The sequence below is a fragment of the Thunnus maccoyii genome, chromosome 21 (assembly GCF_910596095.1).
Source record: "Thunnus maccoyii chromosome 21, fThuMac1.1, whole genome shotgun sequence".
In the NCBI taxonomy this organism is placed as follows: Eukaryota; Metazoa; Chordata; class Actinopteri; order Scombriformes; family Scombridae; genus Thunnus; species Thunnus maccoyii.
The window spans coordinates 7,206,734-7,219,194 of record NC_056553.1 but is presented as its reverse complement, the minus strand read 5'-3'; the positions used below and the strand labels follow the sequence as shown (position 1 = coordinate 7,219,194).

At 40.7% G+C, this 12,461-nt stretch overlaps 1 protein-coding gene across 4 annotated transcripts in view; it reads left to right on the top strand.

Annotated features, from left to right (window-relative positions):
* The window catches only part of LOC121888077 (rho GTPase-activating protein 21), an 87,027-nt gene that overhangs the window by 44,494 nt on the left and 30,072 nt on the right, over positions 1–12,461 (top strand). For all 4 annotated transcript variants that reach the window (XM_042399357.1, XM_042399358.1, XM_042399356.1 and 1 more), the window contains 2 exons: positions 970–1,158; positions 5,619–5,640. In XM_042399357.1, coding sequence (XP_042255291.1) covers positions 970–1,158; positions 5,619–5,640 — 211 coding nt within the window. The remainder of the gene's footprint in view (positions 1–969; positions 1,159–5,618; positions 5,641–12,461) is intronic.

The window sequence follows — 12,461 nt, the reverse complement described above, 5'->3', positions numbered from 1 at the left end:
TTGTGCATCATTTAAAGCAAAGGGTCCCCAACCTGGGTGTTGAGACCCCCCAAAAGATAAACCTGAGGGGAATGATGATGATGATGATTTAAGGGAAAAGGAGGAAAAAAAATATTCCCGTTGCACAATATTATGTGTATTTTTCTAACATTTGTCAAGCTTTTGCTTTTGTTTTCTTGTTAATATCACTTTGTTAGGCCTTTTTTCGTTTCAAATGAAACTGCTCACGTCTCATGCGCACACTAAAGTCATGATCTGTAACGAGGGGTCACAAGTAGACATTATTTTAAGATGTCACAACCCAAAAAAAGAGTGTGGGAACTATTAATCTGGTGCTGTTGTTTTGTATGAGATTGAGTAATCTGGTTAACCAAGTACATATGGTGCAAGCTTTCTTAAACAGGACAAAATATGATGTAAACATATGTAAAAAAAAATGGTGCCTTCAAGTCAAAAGTCAGGGCTTCAACCTGCTCTGAACGCTGCCTTCACTTCCTCCTTGTGATGACATCAGATTGTTCGCACAGGCCCTTAAACAGCCGTCCGTTCTGTAGCCGTCGCTGCTAAAGTTGATGCTAAAGTTGATGCTAAAGTTGATGCTAAAGTTGATGCTAAGGTTGTTCTGCAGGTTGTTCGCGTCGCCCACTCTCGGATTTCGACTTGAACATGTACGGATGTATTTGAGAAGTTTATATTTCTAGAAAAGAAGTAAAATCCGACTACTGCTGTTTGTTTTTGTAGCCTCTGAAGCTGGTGGAAGAGTTTTTTGAACTGTAAATCATGTAAAGATATTCCTGTAGAGCCCCAGAATATAAATATTGACCTGGAAATGTGCACGTATATCCCCTTTAATAATGTAACCATCCTTTCCTGTTTCTTTCCGTGTCAACAAACTGTATATATGCTCTACTTACTGTGTATATTTCAAAAATCACTACTGACGTTTTTGTTTATTTGTCTCCCTATCAGGCCAAGCAGAAGGATGGGCGCGATCAGAGCGAGGCGTCGGCTACGGCTTCTCCGGGGGCAGAGGAGGAGCCTTTCTCCTGGCCGGGGCCCAAAACGCTCCACCTGCGCCGGACCTCTCAGGGCTTCGGCTTCACGCTACGACACTTCATCGTCTACCCGCCCGAGTCTGCCGTCCACAACTCTCTGAAGGTAGAACGCCGATTCATTCGATCATTTCCCCAACTACGCTAGAACCTAAATAAACAAAAACACGTCTAATCAAATTTAGAGCTGAATAATTTTTTTAAATAAGCAAAAAAAAAAAAAGATCCTGACACTCGGGGTAAGGAAATATACTTGTGTTTCCAAAGTAAATAAACTTTTGTTGAATCAAGTGATATAAGCCGGAGGCAAGTAGGAGGATCTACTTTAATTTAAGACACTGTCATAAAAATCTGTGTCAACTGGGACATTATATTAGAAACAGATGAAATAATCTCAGACCGCTGGCAGGTTTTTACATTTATTTTAGGAAATGAAACATGTTTTTGACAATTTTTGGGGACTGAAATGCATTATCACATAGCTGGCCTTATGCCTCTGTATCACATTGATAGCAGAACTTTACAAAGAGAGCCGTGAAGTATTTTTTAGATTTTTTTTTTTTTATTACCGCGTGTGCTCTTGAATTCGGACTGAATCGAGGCCTTTCTCCAAACACCACTTTGACTGTTTTGCTTTCTCTCCTTTTGTTGATTCTTGTCCTCCACGCTAACTCTGGCCTCGCTGTCAAGAGCCCAGAAATTATAACTACTGGTCAGCGTTCCAGATTGTAATCATAAAATGTGACTCTATTTAGCTTTTTAGTGTCCACAATGATTAGAAAACATCAGATTTGTGTGACACGAGGGAAAAACATCATCAAAATTATGATTCTCAGCTGCTGTTTGAACACGGCCCTAGACAAACACCGGTGCATTCAGTGCAGTCGGGACATTAGAGTTGTGCCACAGTTCCATACTATTTACTAATCACATACAATAAGTTTTCATACTATACTGTTTTAGCTGACAGTATACAAGGAATAAATGTATTTTGTTTTGTACTAACTGGAAATCATGCAATACAATATGTGTGCTGATGGATGTTGATCAAACTGCAGCTTTGGAAAGCCACTGCTAATTAAACTTTACAAAGAAAAAGCTTTTTTTTTTCCAAAATATCTTCTTGAGAGTTATTTTGTCACGATCAACAATCTGTTTTAATTTTCTCCAGCTGTGAGCAGCTCCTCAGTATCCTTTGTGCAATAAACTGTGGACAGTACTGTTCATCAGGGCTGGAACTAACCATTGTTTTCATTTTTTGTTTAATCTACAGATTATTTTCTCGATTAATTGTGAAATTTGTAAAATGTCAGCAGATCAGAAGTTCCCAGAGTCCACTGTAACATCTTAAAATGTCTTCTTGGGTCTGATAAACTGTCTAAAACCCCCAAATATTCAGTTTACTATCATAGAAAAATTGTTAATATTCAGACTTGAGGAGTTATCACGCATTGACTACTGCAACTCCTAACTGGCAGACTTCCCCACATGTACGTTCAGATGATCCAGAACACGGCGGCATGTCTGGTCGTCAACCAGCCCAAAACAGCACACGTCACCCGACTTTGTTTATATCCCTCCGCTGGCTCCCGGTCGCTGCCCGCATCAAATTCAAAACCTTGACGCCTGCTTATAAAACAGCAACAAAAACAGCTCCCGCCTACCTGAACTCCCTCATTCAGGTCTACACTCTGCCAACGAAAGGCGTCTGGTTCTGCCACCACAACAGAGCCAGATTCTTCTCTTCTCTAGTTCCCCGGTGGTGGAACAAGTTACCAAACTCCTGAGCTTACTGAAAAATATGCACCATGCACTCTATGCCTCTGTGCACTGCCTGCTGGCACCTACTTCCTGTCTGACTTGAGCTCAGCTTTATGACGTCGTTGTGTCCTGACTGGATCCCTGCTTGTGTTGAATCAGCTCTCAGATATACGTCACGTTGGATAAAAGCTGCTAAATGAATTTGTAAATTGTAAGTTGGAACCAGCAAAATGTTCCATTTCTGCTTAAAAAACAGCATCAAAGATCTATAATCAAAATAGTTCAGTGTGTTTACACACTAAAACCTGCATGGAACTGGGAGGAAGCTTAGTTTTATCTCACTGGTAACTGTTGTAAACATTATGTAAGCACTTGGAAATAAAATCAATATTTGATCTGTTCAAATCTCTTTGAAGTTGAGATTTTTATAGTCATTTTGTTAGAAAATAGGAATCAATTTTCAAATATCTGTACTTATGAGTCATTATTGACACTTCTGACCATCACTGACATTAAAGCGTAGCGCTCTGTAGCAGTGTAACAGTAATTTTATTACAACAACGGGGTGATGATCCCAACCTGGGAAGTCTGCCAGCCATCCTCTGGATAACATCAGCACCAATCTGCCCTTTGGTATTAATCCTGACGTTACAGCACTTCCGCCTCCTAATGGGCACAGAGTAGCACACACTAAAGGGCTTTAGGTAAATACCACATCACACTTTTAACGGGAAAATGTGCCGGCGTTCGGAGGCGGCTATCTAAAAGCTTATCATGACCTCCCCCGTATTAGTTTTTGTAGGTGATAATTCATGATAAGTTCAGTTTACTTTTCTCTGAAGTGTATTTTGACAACCTCTTCAGTTTGCACAGAAGGATTTCCTACAACGTTAGCATAGTATGTTGTGTTTATAGCCTTTGGCTTCGGTTCCGCGTGTTGAAAGAGAAACTATGGCACAGCAGTTTGAATTTTCAGACATTTGTGTAATCAAAGAGAGAGACAGTTTCTCCCAGAGGCCTTCTTGGTTATCACAATGTTGTTTTGGACACTTTTTAAGTACAATCCGGGGCCACTATGTGCTTCTGTGATCTCGCTGTAACTTAATAATTTGATTTGAAGGTTTTGTAGACAAGTTTGTTATCTTAAAAACCCCTAACTCAGCGGTTTAAGATGCATACCAAACAAAATTAAAGCAGTAAATCCATTTTAATAAACTGGTAGGTCCGTTTAGCATCCATTAGCCATTAGCAGCTGGCATCGGTATACAGAATTACACAACTAAAACAAGCTGTTGCTCAGCAAGATGTGTCTGGCTTGTAGCTGTCTTCAGTCTTTCTGCAGCCTTCTTATCATAAGACATGATTCTGGGAAATATTTCAAAACCTTGGATTTAAATCAGTCAGGTCACAGTCACTGTAGATCCTAACCAGTTCTCCCATTACATAACCGCAGCAAGCAAGGGGAGAGGGAAAAAAAAAAAAATCCTCATCCTTGTACATTCATCACATTCAATTGTAATTACTTTTAAGGTCTTGGATGGGAGCTCTTGACTAATCACAGTTTGAGGATATTGGGGTTAGCTTGAAGAGGGTCAGGCTGTCTTAAGGAAAGCCGTGGGAGAGCAGGGGAGTCTTAAAGGATACAGTATGTGTCACTGAGGGGGAGGTGGATTAAAGCGGGAGTATGGATTTTAAACGGGGGGGCTCTGATGGAAATGAAGGTTTTATGTGTTGAGGAAACAGGGGAGAAAAAAAACACAAGCATGGGCTATGAAGTGGCTTTTTTTCTGTCCGAACTGGCACATGGATGGATCTGGACCGCTCCTGTCCCCATCTGTCCTCTGCAACACAACCGCTCCAATTATGTAGATGTGTTTAATGATAATGAGGCCTCTGTTTGTCTCTATGGATCATCTCGTCCCTCCTTCAATGCTCAGAGATGATTTTAAGACTGCAGCTATCAGTTTGTTTTTGTTTTGATGACTCGATTAATTGATTAGTCTGTGAAATGTTGGAATATGTTGTAGGGTCGAGTGTCTTTATTTGGTCTTTTCTTATTTGTTGTGACTCGATTGTGCCTTTTCTGCTTCATAGTTTTGTTTGGTTTTCTTGGAAACAATAAAGAATAATATGGCAAAGAAAACGCTTTAAAAATTCCAAGCACAAGTTCTCAAAGCCCAAGGTGATCTTAAACTTGCCAAAAGCAGTCCACAATCCTAATATTCATTAAATAGCGTAGCACATTTTCCTTAATAAAACAATTTAATAAATTGTAGGAATATTTGCTTCCTGTTAGGTTCCTTCCTTTATAAACATCAATTAGATCAAACTTCATAAAACTCCTCTTAGTAATTATTAGTCCTCGCTATTAGAGATTCAAAAGAAGCAACCGTCTGTCATCAATTTGAACTATTCAGCTAAATCTGGTTTTTGTCTGGCTCTTCTAATGGCAGAGAACAATCCTTGAAGCGGCAATAAAGCCTGCCAGTACAGGTCCAAAAAAAACCCCAAATATTCCATTTATAATGATTATTAAAAAAAAGGGAAAAAGCAGCAAATCCTTACATTTGGAGGGTTTTGGAGATTGGGATGGGTAGATGGCGGGACGGTTTTAGGGATTAGACAATGAAAATGATGTGTTTTTAAAGTATGATGTAACACTAGTCTTTCAACATATATTGACACGGTAGATTCAAATGAACTGTTTTGCATCTACCTGTGAATATCATCATGCAAAACCGGTAAAGAGACGATCTAAAGAAACAAAACATCTGACATTTACCGTCTCTCTTTTTTTTCCTCTAGGATGAAGAGAACGGCAGCCGAGGTAAGTGTGGAAAGATATACTGGTTTTTTATTTTTAAAACTGCTGCATGCGTTGTGCACTGTGAGCTGGGACCTCAGGTGTTGTGATGAGCATAGTAAAAAGACTGCGGCACAGAAAACCAGAGATCAAATTAGGATTGACAGTCCATTACTCTAATGTATTCTGACTCCTTATAGAATGAAATAGATGCATTTTGATGATTCTTTGTGTCTGGATCTGTGTCTCATTAGCTTAATTTACTCAGCTTGATCCAATCCCATTGATAGTGTTTTTTTAAATGCACTGATTCACCCTGGGATCAGTGCTACAGCCAGTACAAACAATATGTTGCAGGTGAAGTTGTCTTTTTCTGCAGGCTGTCAGGCAGGCAGACGGGCAGTGTCTGTTGCGTTTTAAGCCGTAGTCTTTTGCTGCTCTTCGGAGTGGCAGTCAGCACTGTGCTGTTAGCTTGGCAGAGCCTCAGCATTCCTCAGAGCATCCGGCTCGTCGTTCCAGTCCCTCAGTATTCCGCTCACGTCTGCAGCCCAGCGTGAATGCAGGAGGATCGCTCTGCTGCGCTTCATCAGCAGCCTTCTCGAACAGCCCATCATCACATGTCCGTGTGGCAGTGAGACTCTCGCAATCATAACACAACAACACCTTCCTTGTATCTCAACTGAAACAGCAACAGCACAGTCTTGGAAAATCTGTTTTATTTAAACAGATACACTTTTTGTGTATTCAAGTGATGTGGCGCCAGTTTATGCAGGCATTTTTATTTGCTCGTTTAAGCAAAGTGTCTCATAGATCTTTCTCTGAAAAAGCAAAAACCGCTTGATACATTTCTGGCAGAAACAGCAGTTTTTTGTTTGAAATAAACGGGGGGGGGGGGGGGGGGAGGATTATCATCATCAGCTGTTAGTTTGGCTTGAAATGCATCCAAAGCTCTACTAGGTGTGATTCAGGGAATTGTTATGGCATGAGTGGGCAGTGAAAGGGAAGCATCCTGGGTTTAAGGGGGGTGTGTGTGTGTGGGGGGGGGGGATAAATCCCACTCCCCCTTTTGTGATAAATCTGACTCTTAAACAGCTCTCAACGGGAAATTGAGAGATTCCTGTAAGTGTCCCTCATCATCCCTCTTGGCCCTTGGTGTCACATTCCTCACGCTACCCCCCACCCACCCCCCACACCCTTAACCATTTTAACCCCTCCATGTCCTCCCGCCTCATTCAACACAGGCCTCAAAAACATAAAACAACACACATAGGGTCCCGCTGTGGCAAGAGAAAACCCCTTCAGGGAGATTTGCGTGGCTACACATTCTTGCATGGCATTTTTTTTTTTTTTTTTGAATTCCTTAACGCGACCCTTCCTGAAAGGAGTCACGTAAAACCGGTGCGTGCTGATGTCATAAAATAGTATGCGGTGAGTGCATGACGAGCATTCATCTCCAAACTCAATAGAAGGTGCCTAGAAAGCCCCACACCCACACCCACCTCCTCTGCCACAGGAAGTCACTTGGCTCGCCTCCAGCTGATCATAAATCCTTCTTCGCTTCCCAGCATGCTCGGAGACGGCGACGACGCTGACAGGTAGCAGGGCATCAGTCAGAAACGGATATCGGGAACGACAAGAATTTCCTTGTAAGGCCACGTCAGAACAAGGGCCACAAAACATTTATGATATTAATAAGCACATGATGGTGTTATTGCAAATATCGAAGCGTATTTTGCAGTTGGAAACCATGCATGAGATATAAAAACAAGTATTTAGTGACTCTAGTTATTAGAGGTGAGCTAAATAGTCAGAATTTTTTTTTGTATCTGCTGGATATTTAACATTTTCTTGGAACTACTGTAGGATTTTTCACTCAAGCATAAGCAGAAGCACATGTGCATTTAGTAATCACCCTCCCTGGTCTCTCCGTGTTAACATCCTCCTTTCATGACCAGACATGCAGCTGATGAAAAGCAGCCTTTTTACTGGAAGAAAGTACCAAATTATTAGTTTTTCTCCTTTTGAAGGCATCCATATTTGCTTTTTGTTGTTTGTTTCTGGCTTTCATTATCTTTATTTATACGTAATTAATTGCAAGAATGCACAACGTAGATCTACATTTCAGTTAGATATGATGGTATTTATATTTCTAGCATTCTTGCAATATTTATATAATAATGAAAGACAAATTAACAAATAAAATTGTAGGAGAGAGAAGATGCTGTCATGACATAACACGTAGCCAGACACTGAGGGGAACTAACAACCAGGCGTTAAAGAGATCGGAGCTGTGTTTTAACATTTAACATTCCTCACTGATGTCTACAAATTGTTAACGTTGCTATGTGACGACCAAGCTCACTGCAGCTCTCCAGCACACTGTAGCGAAGGGGCACACGCCCCAAAAAACATCCGTAACATCGTCGTTCTCGCACCGACACAGACAGATAATACATCCCATGTGTCGAGTTATTTTAATGTGGAAAGAAAAAAAAAGTCGCATTCTGCAGTTTTCTCCGGTTTTCTCTGCCCCAGTCAGGTCTGTGATGTTCACTGCAGCCTGCCCAGCGCGCTGCACTGCAGTTTATTTGCTTGACTCCAGGCCAGTGTGTGATGAGGCTGTTGGTGTTTGGAGAAAGAGAGAGGGAGAGGAGGGGGGGTGGGGGGGGGCATGTCGACCGCATGTTGACTAGCTGGGTGTTGCCGCTGGAAACACTTCAAACCTCCAGAAAATACACAGACGGTCCCGCACGCACTGACGTAGATACACAGATAAACAAACGCACAGTATGTAGGTGCATCGTGGAAACATGATGATGTTGCTTACTCAGCGTGCGTCTCAAGTATGGATCTGTTTATTTCCTTTCACAGCGGTTGTGTACATACCAAGCAGCTTTTATCCCAAATCTTCCTCTCTATCTCACTTCCTCTTCTTCCTCCCTCCCTCTTCTGTCTCCATTTCTTTTTTCCTGTATGTCCCGTCTCTCTCTTCAGTCGTGTATTTTAGCAAGTTGTCGAAGGGTAAAACCCGAGCGAAGCGTTTTGCGCTACGCTTATGAAGCTGTGATACCTCAGAGCAGCAAGAGAAGCAACATAAAAATGTTTCCATCTGTTCAAATATTTATTTTTCATTCAACGTGAAACACTTTTCTCTGCAGATACCAGCTTTATTTCTCCAACTCTTCTTTTCTTTTCTTTTTTTTTTGTTCAGATTTTGGTTTGTTCCCATGAATTCTGCAGAGGGAAGGAAGCTCCAGCAAACAGAATTCCCCTTTATGCTCCAGCTGCCTTTTTAATACCCCACCTTCTTTAACAAAGCTGTGCACTAAATATTAGTGTTTGTTTTCTCTTTTTTCCCCTCTTGTCTTTCTTTTCTTGTATTCACATTCTTCCTCTCCCTGTCCACCTCTTTCTCTTTCCCCACTACAACTTTCTGACTTCTCAAAGCAACAGTTGGACATTTTGAGAAATGCACTTTTTCACTTTTTTGCCAAGAGCTAGATAAGAAGATCGATATCACTCTCATATCAGTTCATTAAGGACACAGCTAGCAGCAGCTTAGCTTTGTATAGAGGCTGGAAACATGAAGAACTAGTACTAGCTTGGCTCTGTCTAAAGGTAAGTGAGGAAACTCCAGGAAGTTACTGTGTCCGGCCAAGAATAGTCCCCTAACATAACCATAACATGTGTGAATCCACATTTTGATGTCACACTTTGGTTTTTGTTCAGATTAAACAAACGAGGTATAACATGTTAATTAGTTACCTTCAGAGATGCTGATAGGGGGATTATGTTACTTTTAGACAGAGCCAGGCTAGCTGTTTCCACTTGTTTCTAGTCTGCATGCTAAGCTAAGCTAACTGGCTACTGGTTATAGCTTCATATTTACAAATATGAGAGTGGTTTCAATGTTCTCACCTAATTCTCTGAGAGACAGCACGTCCAAAAAACCTTGAAGATGAAAAAACTAGTTACAGAAAAGAAAACCTTCTTCCGGCACAAACTGTCTCTGACCTGATGAAGACCTTGTGAGGTCGAAACCATCGCTGTTTTTACCAATATTCCCGACCAAATAAAGGCTCGTCATAAAACTCATCTCCCTGTTCTGCCTAAGATTGTTTTTGTGTAACGTCTACTATTCCATTATGTTTGTTTCCATTAGGCCTTAAACTAAACTCACCAGATCTAGTTGTTTAAATATTTTCCTTTTGTCTCATTCTGGTGACTTGTATACAGAATAGTTATCTTCTGTGTTAGTAATCGTAAATCTGACAACTTGTTTATTTGTTATGACATACACCCACCCATCTAGGTTATCATTATCATTAAGTATCAAGTCTTAACACCTGTTTTTAATGGGGACATATCATGCTTTTTACAATTTTCTGTTATTTTTATGCTGTTATAATACCAGATGTCCATGTTAAACAACTGTTAAAGTTCCAAAAATGGCTGTTTATTGATTACCTTTGTTGATAATGTTATCGCTAAGGTTGTTCTACGGGTTTTCACGTTGTCCACTCACACTTTGGAACGGATTCGGGTTCAAACATGTGCGGATATATTTGAGAAGTTTTCATTTTGAGTAAGGAACAAGAAAAAGAAGTGAAATCTTACCACTTCTGTTTATTGATGTTGCCTCCAGAACAGGAGAATCAGAACAGAGTGGGGGGCCTTAAACAGACAGGAGCCAGTATAAGATAAATATGTTGTTTTCTGAACTGTAAATCATGCAAACATATTCTAGTAGAGCCTCAGAATAAAAAAATATAGACCTGGAAATGCGCATAATACGTCCCCTTTAAGCAAATATCCAATTACATTTGGCTTTAAACAAATTTATAGAAGCAAGAGACACAGTTTTAGGATAAAGTCAGCCCATCTGTTTCCAGATGTCCAGATTTATAAGTGTCTGACAACATTATGGAAAGGATCTCTACAGAGAGAAAAAACTTTTTTTTTCTTTACCTTTCAGTCGATCCGGTCTGTTTGTTATCGTGTCTAATCGAGACTCGCTGGAGGAGAAGTATCACTCTGAAATCTTGTGAGAGTTGGTTTGTTGCAGGAAGACGGCTAAATAACATTTCAGATAACACTGAGATACATAACAAAATCTTCCCTGCACTCTCCTTTCTCTAACGCTCACTCATGTTTCCACCATCGTCCTACAGCAGCAACTCGACTCTCACAAGATTTCAATCAGAAACTTTTGATAACGATGCGAGGTTGTCAGTGGCAACTACGAGCACTTTTAGCGGACGTGCACTGATGGATAGTAATTACCCTAAAGGCTGTTTTTGCGGCCGCTGGCTGAAGCGTTCTCACTCAGGACCAATTTCACAAACGATGGGAACATAGGGTCCAGGTTGAACAATCCCAAAATTTCCCTTTAAACCCCCCCCAGGGAGAATGTTTGGCTTGTTTTACAGAAAGAAAACAAAACATAAGATTTTTTTTTTTTTTTTGCTGTGTGGTCAGAGTAATGTCAGTACATATCCTCTTTCCCCTGGGTGGATTTTGGTATTTGAAATTCCTAGAGAAAAAAAAAAAAAAAGTGATGGAAAGTACTACACCACCTTCCTGTTCTGTGGTGGAAAAAACACCAGATGTGTGTGTGTGTGTGTGTGTCTTTTTGTGTTTGTGTGTTGCAGTGACGAGCGGTCAGATGAGTGGACAGATGTAGCAGCGGTGACAGGCATGTATTTCTACATGGAAGTGACTTTGAAATGATCCCAGGCCTTCCGGGATTTAACCCCGCTGGGTGTTACAAGCACATATTTGGTCGCACATGACATTTTTTTTTGTGCTTTGTACACCTTCTGTCCATGTTTTTATGTTTTATCTGTCTCTATTATTTCCTCTTTAGAGCCTGATCTGTCTTACTACATTTATATCACTATCTGTGAACATGGTAGCCTGTAAAGAACAAGACACTGTAGTACAGGAATGAAAAACAATAGATTTTTTTACCTTCAGGTCCGAAGCTTTTAACCACATCTCCTCCTCGGGGAGAAAAAGTTTGCTCGGTTGTCGTCACGTGACCCAAGTGTGGAATTTCAATCACAGGTGGTGGTGTGGGTGGAGATTGTATTGGATGCTTGTCTTTGTTCAGAAACAGTCTTTGGCATCAGTTATGAATGGAAGTTTCATTCATGGGTCACATGAGGACAACTGAGTCAACTCAACATCCGCTGAGACAGACTGGAGATACAGTCGAAAACGCAGTAAAAAAAAAAGCTAAGAGTTCAGATTTTTTTTGTTTTGGAAGTTCATGCTCGATTTAGAGTAGTTTATTATAGCTCAGGGTTAGGGTTAGGGTAGTTTATAATGATGTTGTATCTTAACTTGCAGCTTTTCTTTGTCGTATGTGATAGTAAACAGAATATTTTGGGGGTTTTAAACTGTTGGTCAGACAAAACAACCAATTTGAAGACATGAGCTTAGACTTTAGGACATTGTGATGGGCATTTTTCACTATTTTCTGACATTTTTTAAGCCAAACAAATAATGAAACTAACCATTAGTTGCAGCCCTTGTCGTATAATAAATGGGGAAACATGGAATCAAAGCATGTTTGTAGTAAAAGGTTTTATTGTTATCACTTTGGCCTCAAAAGTCCAGTATCAGGCAGGCTTCTTCTTTCTGTTTAGTGAAGTGCTGCATGAAATATTTACTTACATGCAAGGACTAACTTCTAACTTGACACTGTTGGAGATGACAGGGGCTTTAAGGTGTATTGACATACCCTCCCTCCGGTGTGTGCTGAGGCTTCTGACATAAAGCCGCGGCTGTTTGCAAAGCGCAGCGATTACTGAAACGAGACCCGTCCGTCTGAAACCGGCACC